The sequence below is a fragment of the Notothenia coriiceps genome, unplaced genomic scaffold, assembly GCF_000735185.1.
Source record: "Notothenia coriiceps isolate Sejong01 unplaced genomic scaffold, NC01 NC01_scaffold00024667, whole genome shotgun sequence".
NCBI classification, from domain to species: Eukaryota; Metazoa; Chordata; class Actinopteri; order Perciformes; family Nototheniidae; genus Notothenia; species Notothenia coriiceps.
Genome location: NW_011357368.1, coordinates 36659 through 51808, shown reverse-complemented (window position 1 = coordinate 51808; position 15150 = coordinate 36659). Strand labels below are relative to the sequence as shown.

Sequence of the window (15150 nt, the reverse complement as noted above, 5' to 3'; positions counted from 1 at the left end):
AAAATAATTGTACTATTTATTGATACGGGTAAATTGCTAGAAAGTGAACTTGGCACGTATTGACTATATCTAAGGTGGCTTGTCCTGCATCAAAAAGATGATTTTAAAGATTATTTCCTGCATGCACACACTCTCCTCCTCTCCCCTCCCTTTGTACCAGCCTGATGATGCGGGCAGTTATACGTGTGTTGCCACAAATTCGGTCGGAGAGGACAGTCAGACGACGACCCTGTCTGTCCACACTCACCCCGTCTTCACTGAGCTGCTCGGAGACGTTGCCCTCAACAAGGGAGAGCGCGTCCTACTGGCCTGTGGAGTCAGTGGCATCCCTCCTCCCAAAATCACATGGACTTTTAACAACAACATCCTCCCAGGTATGTAGCAAGGTCACTATTGATGAGTAAAAGCTTTTATATAAACTGAACATATAACACCAAATCCATAAGGGAATGCCATATTTATGCGGCATGTGTTTTTTTCATCGTCCTTTACCTGTCTGTCAATGCTTTAGTTCACTACGACCACATGAACGGCCACAGTGAAATGGTGATAGAGCGAGTGAGCAAAGAAGACTCTGGCACCTATACCTGTTTGGCAGAAAACAGCGTAGGGACCATCAAGTCTCTGGCCTTCGTTTATGTCAAAGGTAAAATGAGTCCCTCAAAATCCTTTTACTTATGAAACTGATCATAAATGACAATATAGTATAACACAGTTGTCTCTTTCACAAATGTCTTTATAGTAGACAGGTAAAATGTTAACATTGAACTCACAACTCAATCTTAATCATGTGATGTGTGATGTCTCCAGAGCCTCCTATCATTGATGGGGAGCATCACTCCAACCGTATTGAACCTCTGGGTGGAAATGCCATCCTGAACTGTGAGGTCCGGGGAGATCCCCTGCCCACCATCCGCTGGAGCAAAGGTGGAATAAACATCTCGATCAGCAACCGCATCCGACAGCTGGACAACGGCTCTCTGGCTATCTATGGAACAGTGGTATGAAAACACATGAGACGAGAGTCTGAGTGCTCTGGTGGCTCTGTGGTCTAATATATAACATAGACACATACATATATTTTTAAGTAGGATGTCATTTATAAATGATAATGTTAATCTAAACATATTTGTAGGCTTGATCTGATAGATTGTAACTGTGTTTTACATTTTCTACAGAGTGAAGATGCAGGCAGCTACATGTGTGTGGCAACAAATGATGCTGGTGTGGTGGAGAGGAGTGTCACTCTTACCCTGCAGAGTAAGTGCCTATCTTAATTCAGTCAGTCCTATTTAGCATAAAATCTTGCATTTTCTACATAGACAGCATGTGAAAATAGCTCTAACCTATAAGAGTACTCCAATTATTTAATATTGCACCATCACATTTGTTGTTGTTGATGTGTGAAATCACTCAATTCCCCATTATATGTTTCATCATATGGATCGACTATTCTTTCAGGTGCACCAAGCATCATAGTGGAGCCGGTGGATACAGTGGTGGATGCTGGCACCACAGTTGTGCTCAACTGTCAGGCGGAGGGTGAGCCCACCCCCATGATAGAGTGGTCCCGTCAGGGGCACCCTCTGCTGGGCAACGACCGCTTCTCCCCACTTTCCAACAGCTCCCTCAGGATCAGCAGTGCCCAGAAGGAAGACACCACTGAATATGAGTGTGTGGCCAGAAACCTGCTGGGATCAGTGCTGGTCAGGGTCACTCTGACTGTACGAGGTGAGCAGGACATGTGGGGAGTTATTTTGGGTTGTGCCACATTTTATTGTCAACTTTCATAGTAAAAATCTTCAGAACTAGATATATTGGCCAGATATTAGTACACACACGGAATTTTTACTCCGTTTTGTGATACCCTAATTGTACTTACTAAACCAACCAAATGTCTGATGACGTGTTGTGTATCATGCAATTTCCAGTTCATGGAGGCTACTCGGAGTGGGCAGAGTGGGGTCCTTGCAGTGTGTCCTGTGGTGTCGGGTCCCAGAAGAGGCTCAGACAGTGTAACAATCCCTTGCCTGCCAATGGAGGGCGTCACTGCCCAGGATCAGACTCAGAGACACGCAGTTGTCAGGGAAAGCCCTGTCCAGGTGAGCGTGCTTTAAATACATCAGAGGATTCATCCTGATTATTGAGGTAAAGGGAACTGTCAAAGGGCACATGTGGTAACACAATCGTAACGTCTGTCCCTCCTTAGTGGATGGTGACTGGTCAGAGTGGTCTCTCTGGGAGGAGTGCTCTCGGACCTGTGGGCAGGGCAACAGAACGAGGGTCCGGACCTGCAGTAACCCTTCAGCTCAGCATGGAGGCAGACCGTGTGAGGGGAGGGCAGTGGAGGTCATCATGTGCAGTGTCAGACCCTGTCCGGGTGAGAGACAAAATACCTTTTCTGTAAATGTGGCTGTAAGCTTTATGAACAGCTGGTTTGAGGAGGAAAAACTGCCAGGAAGGCTTGCTTACTCTCAATGTGATGTCCCATACAAACAGCTGAAATGTAATGTTTGTGTAGAATTACACTTTTCTTCAACTTCTACATACTAAAGTCAGAGCTTGATTTTAATATATTTGTTTAAATTATACATATCTGTAACCTCCTATAAATCAATTAAGATTGTGGTTTTGTTCTAGGTTTTAATATTTGCTTTAAATTGCACAAGGTCTCAGAGGCCTATGATCTGTCATAATGGACTCTGTGACGAAATAATTATTCACATGATTTACTCAAGTAAAAGTAGCATAACCACAGTTTAAAATGTATCCTTATTTATGTAAAAGCACACAAATATAATCCTCAAAATAATCCAAAAATATTGGTCCTGTAAGTGTTAAATCATGATATATTATATTACTCATATAGCATTGCTGATACCTATAGCTGTCAAATAAATTAATAGATATTTAAAAATGTAATTTAACTGCAGTACTTAAAGAAAGGTTCTTACTTTCTACCATTGGGTTGAATATGGAAGTGTATGTATGTATATAATGACTGTCTGTCTGATACACTCTTGTAGTTTCGGGTAACTGGGGGTCTTGGCTGCCATGGAGCCCATGCAGTGAGTCTTGTGGTAAAGGTATGCAGTCCAGAATCCGCCTGTGCAACAACCCTCCTCCAGCATTTGATGGGCCGCAGTGTGAGGGCACAGACACCCAGACTCAATTTTGCAAGGAGAAACCCTGTCCTGGTAAGGGCTCAGAGATCTGACTTTACGATTAAATCAGATTAAAAGAGAATTAATACTAAAGTTTAACTGACTGATTATAATGCTTCTTTTATTCTGATCACCAGTGGATGGGAAGTGGTCCTCTTGGGTGAGCTGGGGAACCTGCAGTGTTTCATGTGGAGGCGGGACCAGACAGAGGACACGCCTCTGTGCCAGCCCCGCCCCTCAGCATGCTGGCAGGCAGTGTGAAGGCAACGACGTCCAGATCGACTTCTGCAACAATGACCCCTGCCCCAGTCAGTCAAATTAACTTACCGGCTCATTTGGCTTCACTCCTGGCTATTCCTTTTCTCTCTCTTACATTTTTACACTTTCTTTCCATTAGTTAATGGTAACTGGGGTCCATGGAGTAGCTGGGGCAGCTGCAGCAAGACATGTAATGGAGGTCAGATGAGGCGCTACAGGACATGTGACAACCCCAGATCAGCCAATGGTGGGCGAGCGTGTACAGGTGCAGATTCACAGATACAGAGATGCAGCACAGCCAACTGTCCTGGTGAGTCAGCATGTTTAAGAAAGTGTAAGTGGTTAAAAAAGGCTAAGGGTGAAGAGGTTCCTTTGGGTCAATAAAATGCTCTTTAAATGAGAAGTGATCTAAATAAATAGAACTTGTATTTGCCTTTCACATTGAATTCACTGAACATGATTGCTGTATCTTTTTTCCTGTCTGGTAAAAAACTCAACAGCATTGTATTACTAAACTGGGCAAGTATTGGGTTGTTGTCCAGCTTCTATTTCATAGGAATATTTTAATGAAAATATCTATACATTTTCAATTAAAAAACATTTATTGGAACAAACAGTGTATTTAATTAATCAGGTAAATAAGAAAATACTCTGCCTTTATGTCTGTTTTTTGATGATTTGTGTGTTAGTGTTTGTAGTAAATTTATGTTTTTTGGATATATCAATGCAGTTGATGGTAACTGGGGCTCATGGCAGCCATGGGGAGATTGCTCTACTTCCTGTGGTGGTGGAGAGAGGACACGTGTCCGTCTCTGTAACAGTCCGTCTTCAAGCAACGGTGGCCGGCTGTGTCCAGGAGACTCCTCTCAGCTGTCCAGATGTAGCAGTCAGGCCTGCCCAGGTGAGCCATTTTAGTCAAGATGCGTATATTATGTGTGCAGTTGAGTGCAGCAATCAAAGCTTAGTATGTTTTTCTTTTTGCCAGGTGGACCACAGAAAGCCCGAGGGAGCATCATAGGGAACATCAACGATATTGAGTTTGGTATCGCCATCCTCAATGCCACCATCACAGAGAGCAAGTTTGGAGAGAGAATCATCAAGGCCTCTATTACTAATGTACCAAGGACATTAGGTCAGTTTTCCAAAATGTTCATGTGTTTAAATCTTCTACTTTGATATGAGATATGTATCAAATAACAATCCCTTCATGCAACTTAGTGCACCTTAAATTGTTCTCTCGAACCTTTTCAAAATATGTAATAATTCCTCTGCCTTTTATTTCAAGGTCCTGCAATGAGAAAGCTCATCTCGATCCTGAACCCTGTTTACTGGGCCACTGCACAGGAAGTGGGAGAGGCTGTCAATGGCTACACGCTAACAGGAAGCATCTTTAGGAGAGAGACACAGGTGGAGTTTGCCACGGGTAAGAATAAACATATATTTTTGTATTTGAATGATTGACTGATGATATTGGATTTTTCATTATGTTATCATGGGGAAATCCATGAATGTATCTGTCTGTTTTGTAATCTCGGTAGGTGAGATCCTGAGGATGACCCACATTGCCAGAGGCATGGACTCAGATGGAGTGTTGTTACTGGACATCGTCGTGAACGGACACATCCTGCAACTGCCTTCACACGCTGACATCAGTATCAAGGTACATAAATAAGCTGTTCCCCTGTAGCGCCTGTAGGTATAGGCCCTGTTATATACACTAAAGCTCTCTTTTTGTTTATCTTAGCTACACAATGTAAAACTACCTCAAATATGCCTCAAGTTTACACTTTTGTCTTTACTCAGGACTACACAGAGGATTACATCCAGACGGGCCCGGGCCAGCTGTACGCTCTGTCCACCCGCATGTTCAGCATCGACCGGGAGAGTGTGCCCTACTCCTGGAACCACACCATCACCTACGACCAGTCCAAGGGCAAGATGCCTTTCCTCGTAGAGACGCTGCACGCCACAGCCATCAGAGCTCACTACAACCCCCTGGAGGAAGTGTTGGAGTATAGCATACAAGCTAATATTGCTAAGGGTGAGAATTACTATCTGTGAAGGACTTATTGTAAAAACATATTTTGCCTATGGGTGAGAAATGGACTGAACAATTTATATAAGACTCTTTTCCAGTCAGACTTTTACATCTGATACATCTTTTTTTTCTTGCCATGTTTTTGTCTGAACTGTAATACAAATGTAACTGAAACATGTTTTCAGGAGATCGCAGTAACCAGTGTCCTCAGGGATTCACGTTAGTGTCTGCCGGCCCCTACTGTGCAGGTAATGTTTATCACCACACGGCATGCTAACGACCCGTCCACACGGCAGCGTGCGTTGCTTCAACGGAGACGCTTCCCATTCACTTTGAATGGGTAGACGTCAGGCTTTGCCGAACTGCATTGTGGTTCCGTCGCGTCGCTTTGCTCGCGTTGCTCGCTTCAAAGTTGAGAACATTTCAACTTTTCAAGCTTCGACGGAAGCGTCAGCCAATTAAATCATATGCCAGTACAAGCGCTAGCCAATCAAACCGCGAGATTCATGTGATTGGTTGTTTGTCGCGCGCCAGACACGCCCACCAGCAGATTTCATGCTTATTCAAATTTATTTAGCAAAACGTACCCGTTGTAGGCTGAATTCATAAGTTTGATAAGATGTCAATTAGTAAATGTATTACCTAACTCTTTGACAATAGATTTCGGTTTATGCAATTTTTTTAAGAAAAAATGTCTTGTTCCAGCTTTTCTGCTCTCTTTACTCCTTAATTACAGTAAACTTTTTTTATTTAAAGACCTTTTGCGGGCTTTTTTAAAAACACTGATATTTTTCACAATTTTCTGACATTTACATTCACCCAAACAATTAAACAATGAAGCGAGATTAATCAACACAATAATCTACATTTAAATAACTGTTAGTTGAAGTTTAAGTGTTGTTCTTTATATGCAAATGATGTGCGGCAGATGAGAACGAGTGTGAGTTCGGGAACCCATGTTCTCATACTTGCCACAACGCCATGGGCACGTACTACTGCTCGTGTCCCCGGGGCCTCACCATCTCAGCTGACGGCAGGACATGTCAGGGTAAACAACTCACCTCTGAATCAGTGCTGTTAGCATGATTATTGCACACAAAGATTATTGTTTTAATAATTCCCTACTGTTAATTCTCATAGACATTGATGAGTGTTCACTGGATACGAACGTGTGCCATGATGGAGAGGAATGTGAGAACACCATTGGCTCTTACCGATGTGTCATGCGCTGTGGGCGGGGCTTCAGGAGAACAGCTGATGGTCTCAGTTGCACTGGTACATGACAAATCTTAATAGATAAACTTACCATTTGTTTTTGAGTGATGCTTAAGTTAAGCTGTACAATTATCTTTGTTGTTGCTCAGATGTAAACGAGTGTCAGGAGTCAAATCTGTGCAATCAACACTGTCTGAACACGATCGGCAGCTACAGATGCGCCTGTGAGCCGGGCTACCAACTCAGAAACAGACGCTGTACAGGTGAGATGTATAATTTATCTGTTTTATTTTTTTTTAAAACTACTGGTTTTGGACTTTGTATAATGAATTACTTGAAACAATACTATCACATCATTTTCTTTAAGAAACATTGACCTCCTCTTTCCTCTCTCTGATCACTGCAGATATAAATGAGTGCAGACAGAGGGTTTGTCGGTCAGATCAGCAGTGTAAAAACACACGGGGGGGTTACACCTGTATTGACCTGTGCCCCAATGGTATGACTAAAGGCGGCAATGGGACATGTGTAGGTGAGTATTCACAAACATACATTCTTCCTTGTTAAGCCAGACGGCATTTGCTAAAGTGCATTTATTAAAGTTCAGACAGGGAGAGATTATGATTAACTCCTGTGTCCTTTGTGCTGTAGACATCGATGAGTGCAGGGATGGCACTCATCAGTGCAGATACAATCAGATCTGTGAGAATACCAGAGGCAGCTACCACTGCACCTGTCCACGTGGCTACAGATCTCAGGGAGTGGGGCGGCCCTGCCTCGGTATGTACATCTTTAATGCTTATCATAAACATAACAAAAGTTGAATCCAAAATGGTATTACATTCAAAGGGTTTCATTCGCACTGATCAGGCAGGTGAAAGGCCAAACCATACAGCATGTTGAGCAAAGAAAGAATGTGAGAAAAATGTGCACTGCTATTCCCTTACACCTCCCATCAGCTTGCTTGCTTCTGCTGGCATATTTCTCTCTTTTTTTCAGTGACTCACTCCTGGTGAAAATCTTTAATAACTGCTATGTAGCTCGGACATTTATCTTCAGTGCTTGCTTACATTTCTAAAATGCTGCTGGTTAAACCACTGACTAACTCAAATACCCTGCAAAGATGTTATGCCTGGTATTAGGTCCTTCTTAAAGTGTGGTCCGCGGACCACTGTTGGTCCGTGAGCGACCCCTAGTGGTCCGTGAGAATGTTGGTAACATTTCACATTTTAAATAAATACATTTAAAGTGTTTCTCAAATTGTTTAAGAATGACTAGCATAGGTGGCCACAGAGACACACAGTCAATGAGTGCGTAAACAATGCTAAATAAATGGAACAATGTAAATAATTAACTTGTAACTTGTTGAATTCATGTTAAACTTGGGACTGCAACCATAGTTTTACTGTTTTTTATTTTGAATTCGATATAGAGAAGGTTAAGCTGTCATTATTAGGATGTAATTTGTTATAAACTGTTGGAGTTGTAAGCAGGCCCTTTGTTTTTGGAAATCTGGGGAGTTAGGTGGTCCGTGTGTGTTTTTTTTATTGGTTAAGATGTCCTTGGTATGAAAACGTTTGAGAAACACTGCTCTATGTTGAAGCTACGTCTGCTCACCTACACTGTCAGATAGGAGAAAGCGTAGGAAAGTACGACAGAGGTAGGGGAAACAGAAAATAAATGTCTACTTCTTTTACACATCAACCATAAAAAGACCAGCACCATGACCTCTGCTCCATCTATCCCTCTGTTTCCTTTCCCTCTTCTTCAATCTTCAAACTATCCTCTTTATGTCTGGATCTGGCTATTTCCTGGAGTTGCTTTGTAATGGCATATATTCACTGTTTCCCTGATGACATCATTAACATTGTACGCTCTGTCTTTGTGAAGAATTCCTCTGGCATGAATTGGATTTCGTAACATGTTAACTAGATTCAAAGTAGCATTGATTTAAAGTTATTATCTTTAAAGTTTTGATTTGACATGAGAGGAGATTATCTCTATCTCTCATTCTAATACGACAAATGTTTTTATAGTCTCAATACATTTCTGTCTTAGGGACATGAACATGTATTGTTGTACAGTGGGGTAATTGACATATCCCCTTTTTTCCCCCATTCTCATCTCCCTCATCTCATCTCTATTTTCATGGCCTGCACCACCTCATTTCTTTTCATTTCTAAATACTACCTTTATTTTTATGCACCTTTTTCTCCTCTTTTTCTATCACTTTGTCCTGCTGCTGGTCTTTCTTTGTGCTGAGGGCAGACATAAATGAGTGTGAGCGGCTGCCCCAGCCCTGTGCCCACCAATGCCTCAACACGCCGGGCAGCTTCAAGTGCACCTGCCCTCCAGGGCGCCACCTGCTGGGGGACGGCAAGTCCTGTGCCGGTCTGGAGCGTCTGCCCAGCTATGAAAGTTACTCATTTGGCTACCGAGCGTCACAATCCTCTCCTGAACACAACTCCGACCAGCGACTGTACCACAACTTGGCCTCTCAGAGCTACCACTCCTACGGCGCCACCTCAAGGGGCCGTGAAAGGAGCCGGAGCCGCAGAGAGACTCATTCCTCGCAGCAGGGCTCCCTCGCTTGTCTGCAGGGGTTTGAGTCCAGGGGGGGCTCCTGCTTAGGTAACAATGTAGGACAGGCAGGGTTGAGATGAGGGAGAGGAGGAAAGTTTTTTGTAGAGAAACGCTCTGCTTTGCTGCTTGAGGATTTGCTGTGATTTTTGAATTGTGGGCTTTAAAAATGTGCCTTAATTCGGCATTTATCTAATTTTGTCTCTATCATTATGTGGTTGTTTGTGTGACACCGACAGACATCAATGAGTGTGAGGTGAGGGATGCCTGTCAGCATGAGTGTATGAACACACCAGGGAGCCACAGGTGTCTCTGTCCAGCTGGTTACCGCCTTATGACCAACGGCAAGACGTGTCAGGGTGAGAAAAACTACTGCTTCCATCTCCATCATTTCATTTTATTATAGCTTGTACTGTAATCATGATAAGCTGTTTGCTGTATCTACAGATATAGACGAGTGCCTGGAGGATAACATCCAGTGTGGGGCCAACCAGATGTGCTTCAACATGAGAGGAAGTTTCCAATGTATCGACACACCTTGTCCACCAAACTACCAGAGGGATCCAGCCACAGGGTAAACCTCCACGGAAACACACTCAGTTAGGATTAACCCGCAAGATATCAAACGTGAACAACACAGGCTAAAGAAACTTGGGGATTTCAAATTATAAGCGAACTTTAAAAACTCAGTTAATCAAAAGTTCTTCATGTATTTAATTTGGTACTGTAACATACAGATAGTTTTGGTGTAATTTGCAGAATTTTGAGACAAATGGGGCGGATTGCTCCTGAAATAATTTCTTTAAAAACTGTTTACAGCCAGGTTTGTCAAGATTATGATCTGTCTGTACATGGTGATTGTGCCAAATAATATAGAATATCAATAAATCCAATAATAAATAGTTTCATGAATAAATATAAACCCTACATGGTCACTTGCAGTTTCCCTTAAAAAATAGAGTAATCTATCTATCTTCTGACAAAATGTATTATTTATTTATTTATTTTTTTGGCACAATATACTCAACTCGACTCTGCTGTGTATGTTGTGTCCAGGTTCTGCCTGAAGAACTGCCCTCCTAACGACCTGGAGTGTGCCCTGAGCCCTTACGCCCTGGAGTACAAGCTGCTGTCTCTTCCCTTTGGCATCGCAGCCAACCAGGACCTCATCAGGCTGGTGGCCTACACGCAGGACGGAGTAATGCACCCCAGGACCACCTTCCTCGTGGTGGACGAGGACGCCACGTTACCTTTCGCCCTGCGAGACGAGAACCTGAAGGGAGTGTTGTTCACAACACAGGCGCTTCGAGAGCCCCACACATACCGAATGAAGGTCCGCGCCCTCTCCTACAGCGCAGACGGGGGAATCGAGTACCAGACAACCTTCATCGTCTACATCGCCGTCTCTGCATACCCCTACTGAGAGCACTATAAATGAAGGCAGACAAAGGTGCGGTGCATTGCATCCTAAATAAGTGAGTGGGTGCGTTTTTTAAAAAGCAGCCACATCAGTAAACAAACTGAAAAACTCTCAATGTGAGCGGCCAGTGAGTGCATACAGCCCTGAAGACAAGAGGAAGTAGATTAAAGGTGGAAACAACACAAGACACAGGAGGGTAACAGTTGACTTGTACAATGCAACTGGCTATGTATTGGCTTTAATCCCAGGAATCCAAAACCTCAGTCTGTCAGGACTTTTTCAGTGAAATGTTTAATATGTTGCCTTGTGATTTTCCCTTCCCCCTCAGATTTATTTATAAGATCAACAAGATGTTGCTCCTTTAAGCGGAAGTATTAATCGGTGGCTCCCATAGTAGATACCAACCCTACTCAACAAATATTAGCTAGCCTTTTATTTACATCTACCTACTATTAACTTATTGGGAAGTGCTTGATTTAGAAAAATGTGCAGTTCCCTTGTGTCATTAATCACCAAAGTGAAAATTTGACTCTTCAGATACGGTGCTCATTTCGGTGATAGAAAGCTTAACTGTTAGATCTTCTACATCCTCAGGTAGTCTAGTAAATAGAAACCCTATCTTATCATTACACTACATCATCAATGTGCCATAAACTGCTCAATCCAAAAGTTCATATCAAGATGTATTTTATTTTTACAACTTGTACATAGTTTTTTTTTTTTTTCATAATGTATTGCAATACTGTACTTATTGGATCCATTTTGTAATAAAACTGTAATAAATGAATATACATTGAAAACAAGCATTATGTATGTCTCCAGCAGTGATGCATAAAAAACCCCTGATCCTTTATAAAGCATTTCACATCGACTCAAGCAAGCTAATGAGAATAACACTGAAGAATATAAGAGCACATTTAGGAGTAGAAACAATTTCACTCAGAGACAAGGATTAGGAGGTGAGGTCCGCCCCCCACTCATAAAAAGTAGCACTTTACCCCTGCCTATATGCCGTGAGCTGATTATCGAACCTTCATTGTAACAGTTGCGGGTGTACTGTGTTTGTGCGTGTGGGGAGTGTTGCAGTAGAAAATTCCACTGTAGCGACACTGTGGGCTAAGCCCCGAATGTTTTCAGGTCCAGGCGACGCCCCTGTTTACAACAGTGTTTAGATAATACCAGAGCCCTAGAGAGATAGATATTTCTCTCTAGGGCTCTGGATAATACTAATTCATTTATAAAAAAAACGAGGATAAAATAATGGGAAATCTGTGAAATGTAAACAAATATCACTATACACTAAAAACCAGGCAAGTGCTCTCCTTCACCTCCAACATTTAGTTTCTAGCATTGATAAATGAGTGTGGATGTAAAACAAAGTCATGACAAAGTTATGATTTGCATTCATACCTTTTTTTATTTTTGTCAAAAAAGCATTAACATAAAAAAAAGTAATATAGAGTAAGGCAGATTGTACATCAGTGTGGTATGCTCCCTCAGCTGGAAGAGCATCTCAGATGACATGAAAATATCAGGCTGTTTTTTGTTTTCATGTCAAACTAGACTTTCCTGCAAGAGGAAGAGGAATCTAGTGTCTGGATGCTTCACTGATGACAGTATTTAAACATGAAAACCCATGTCTAAATATCAACTGTTGATAACTCGTGAGAAAACACAAATGTATGCGTCTTTTAGAAAAAGCTATTGAAAATGAGCAGAAACAAAACATTATGCTGGGTCTAAATTCCCCTGATCACTACATCATTTTTTCAAAATGGCAAATCTTTCTAACCATAAAACACTTTGCTTGCATGTTAATTTATACTGTTTATTCGTAGAACTCCATCACTGTGTTTAAAAAAAAATGTCTCCAATACATAAGGGCAACAAAATCTTCACTATAAGCTACAGTATTACCATGAAAGCAAAACAGATCATTTGGCAACAGACGTTATCTACCCGATAAGGCAGATCAAGCTTCAACATTTCCAGTTTTCCTCATTAAAAAAAAAAAAAGCATACGTGGTAGTAACTCCCTACTGCTATACCACGCGTGGAGGAATTGTTAGAAGGAACAAGCATAGATTAAAACCCAGATTCAATACAAAAACCTCCCATCTAGAAAAGATAGGTATGAAATGCTTGACAGAATACTCAAAACTCAAGATTGGGATCATGCAAAAAATACCTTTTTAACATTAATTATTTTTATTTAAGTCTCTCCTACACCCTGATATATTTGAACCTTTTAAGCTGTAGTCAAAACCCAACTTTAAAGCAATAACAAACCAAGCGGAAAATGTTTTATATTAGATATTGTTTTTCTGTCAAACACCTAAATAAAACAATATGAAAAAGGACTCTAATGGTGACATGTTATTTTTTTCTCAAAGTACAGAAAAAGCCCCATAATGCCCTGCTCAGTGACAGAGGGTGCATGAGAGGGTCAGACACACGAGGGATGTGAGAAATAGCAAAATAGGATTAAGAAGAGTGGTGGTGGAGATGCATCGTGGGTAATAATCCTTAACTGGGGCAGCAGGCAGCGTGAAAGGATGGTTGGATGACACCAACCCCCACCCTTCCCTCCCGCTCTACGGGGGGGAAATGGCGACCCCCGGGTGCAAATCCACCATCCTCCATCTGTGACTGTGCTTTTCAAGAGCCTCCCACAGCTAAAGTGTGACAGGGAGAGGCAATGAGAGGATTTACTAACAGAGACTCTGGCTTTTATGCCCTCAGAAAATCTCTAGTGAAGAGAAGATGGAAAACAAATACTGAGAGTTTTCCCTAGAGAAGCAAAGCTGAAACCCTGTGTGGGTTTGAATGGAGGAAATATTGCTGAGTCATGCCTGTGAGTGAGCACAATCGTGTCTGTTTGTATGAGTCTGTAGATAAAGTACTGTACAGCAGTGGCTCCCAACCTCTTTTACTTAGATTAGACAGATAAGAGCGGTAGAATTATCCTGGTTAGAATAAAATCCAGGAATATTCATAGTTATCTCCCATCAGTTGGGGATCGCTGTGTGTACAGCAGAGTATCTACAGACTGCATAGGAATGACATGAAGACAAAGGGGAATACAGTAAGGAAATCTAGGAAGCAGTACACATGTAAGGTTCTCTGTAGCACCCTGTGTTGACTGGGCTGTGATCATGAATGGGAATACAAAATAAAAACATGTTTCTTTAACACAATGTGATGCAGATTTGATTTGTTTGTCTAGCGGGATCACATTGGGTTAAAGAATAGTTTTTCATTTTAGTCCCTATGCCATCTGTTAGACGACATCAACAATATCCTATATGTGTTATTGATGTGGAACTGATCCTCTTCTTTTAGACCGTTTTCCTCGCTGTTAGTACCCGCACGATGCTGCCGACTCCTCCAGCTGCCAGAGCCTGGAGACACAGAGAAAATATGATCAGGTTTTTAATACTGAAACTAAGTCTCTGTTAAGCTCTGGTAGCTCATACTGTATGCAGAGTTGTGACCACATTTAATTAGTCCCAAACTGGTCTTTTACTGTCCTACTATGACGCCATACATGATCCTGTTTAAGATACATTAATTTCAGTTACAATTGTTGATTACCATAATATGTCACAATTTCCAAGCTAATATCACTTTTCATTGAGTACATTTACTAACACAGAGAAAACAACATCACGGACTTTGAACGCCGCTGGAGGACATTTCCTTTAAAATGTCAATCTTCCGTGTTAATCTACGCTCACTTCTCCCTCTATCCAGAAAGTATATAGAATGCATAACTCAAAAATGTGTCACCGTATGATTTTGCCAGATAATGAAGTGCAAATATTGACCTTTTCATGCCACAGCAGCAGGACCGCGCTGCTGTTTTCTGACGGCCTCTCGAAGCCTTTGTAGATGTATTTCATCAGCAGGTCGACGCCATTTTTGTCGAGGGACTGCACCCCTTTTTCAATGTCACTGCTCTTAAAGGCGCTGAGCACCTTCAGCACCAAACCCTCTGCACGTTCCTGAGAGAAAAGAAGATACATGTGAATAGGAGAGTTACCAAGTAGTTAGTTATTAGTCTGTTTCATGAACTCTAAATCGTTCTACTGTTTATGTCCAACAAACCTCTCATTTAATTAGCATAGAGTCCTCAAAGTGATTCTATAGAAAAACAGGACTGTGGTAAATACTCTTATTAACCAGGAGAACCAGACCCACCTTGACGTTTTGGTTCTTCGTGTTGATCGGCGGGTTCTTCAGGACTGCTTGTAGAGCCTCCATCAGATTGCCTGTGCAGGGAGGGTTAAGGATGCAATGCAAAATAGCTGGTGGATTAATAACTGTAGTCAAAGTAAGATCCTGAGAGTGCTGCTCTCTCTTTTTTTGTTTATTTTTAGAACAACAGATCCTTCCAGCTACCTGAGATATGTCGCCACTTATGAATGAATACATAAATATATATATATATATACACACAGTGGGGCAAAAAAGTA

General features: G+C 41.9%; 2 protein-coding genes across 2 annotated transcripts in view; one reads left to right on the top strand and one right to left on the bottom strand.

Annotated features, from left to right (window-relative positions):
- Nucleotides 1-11690, top strand: part of hmcn1 (hemicentin 1) — a 59231-nt gene extending 47541 nt beyond the window's left edge. The window contains exons 67-91 of the mRNA XM_010782700.1: nucleotides 161-374; nucleotides 512-646; nucleotides 811-1001; nucleotides 1179-1260; nucleotides 1462-1731; nucleotides 1932-2102; nucleotides 2210-2380; nucleotides 3027-3197; nucleotides 3302-3472; nucleotides 3562-3732; nucleotides 4153-4323; nucleotides 4408-4554; nucleotides 4708-4845; nucleotides 4961-5082; nucleotides 5226-5463; nucleotides 5646-5708; nucleotides 6389-6508; nucleotides 6601-6735; nucleotides 6825-6938; nucleotides 7082-7207; nucleotides 7327-7455; nucleotides 8944-9306; nucleotides 9495-9614; nucleotides 9703-9829; nucleotides 10312-11690. Coding sequence (XP_010781002.1) covers nucleotides 161-374; nucleotides 512-646; nucleotides 811-1001; nucleotides 1179-1260; nucleotides 1462-1731; nucleotides 1932-2102; nucleotides 2210-2380; nucleotides 3027-3197; nucleotides 3302-3472; nucleotides 3562-3732; nucleotides 4153-4323; nucleotides 4408-4554; nucleotides 4708-4845; nucleotides 4961-5082; nucleotides 5226-5463; nucleotides 5646-5708; nucleotides 6389-6508; nucleotides 6601-6735; nucleotides 6825-6938; nucleotides 7082-7207; nucleotides 7327-7455; nucleotides 8944-9306; nucleotides 9495-9614; nucleotides 9703-9829; nucleotides 10312-10678 — 4227 coding nt within the window. The 3' untranslated portion in view covers nucleotides 10679-11690. The remainder of the gene's footprint in view (nucleotides 1-160; nucleotides 375-511; nucleotides 647-810; nucleotides 1002-1178; nucleotides 1261-1461; nucleotides 1732-1931; nucleotides 2103-2209; nucleotides 2381-3026; nucleotides 3198-3301; nucleotides 3473-3561; nucleotides 3733-4152; nucleotides 4324-4407; nucleotides 4555-4707; nucleotides 4846-4960; nucleotides 5083-5225; nucleotides 5464-5645; nucleotides 5709-6388; nucleotides 6509-6600; nucleotides 6736-6824; nucleotides 6939-7081; nucleotides 7208-7326; nucleotides 7456-8943; nucleotides 9307-9494; nucleotides 9615-9702; nucleotides 9830-10311) is intronic.
- A 379-nt stretch (nucleotides 11691-12069) lies between these two features.
- On the bottom strand, nucleotides 12070-15109 carry LOC104955372 (actin-related protein 2/3 complex subunit 5-like). Its single transcript, XM_010782699.1, has 3 exons — nucleotides 14876-15109; nucleotides 14503-14679; nucleotides 12070-14076 (listed from the first exon to the last, which is right to left on the bottom strand). Exons 1-3 carry the CDS (start codon nucleotides 15107-15109, stop codon nucleotides 14014-14016), a joined length of 474 nt encoding a protein of 157 aa, XP_010781001.1. The 3' UTR covers nucleotides 12070-14013.
- Between the last annotated feature and the right edge of the window lie 41 nt (nucleotides 15110-15150).

Bases quoted from the DNA above. Each gene is read 5' to 3' on its own strand.
- LOC104955372 (XM_010782699.1), bottom strand. From the start codon at position 15,109: ATGTATTCATTCATAAGTGGCGACATATCTCAGGTAGCTGGAAGGATC. The intron at 14,680-14,875 runs GTGGGTCTGGTT...CTTTTCTCTCAG, and splicing joins CGAAGAACCAAAACGTCAAG to GAACGTGCAGAGGGTTTGGT. The intron at 14,077-14,502 runs GTCAATATTTGC...CTGTGTCTCCAG, and splicing joins TGCTGCTGTGGCATGAAAAG to GCTCTGGCAGCTGGAGGAGT.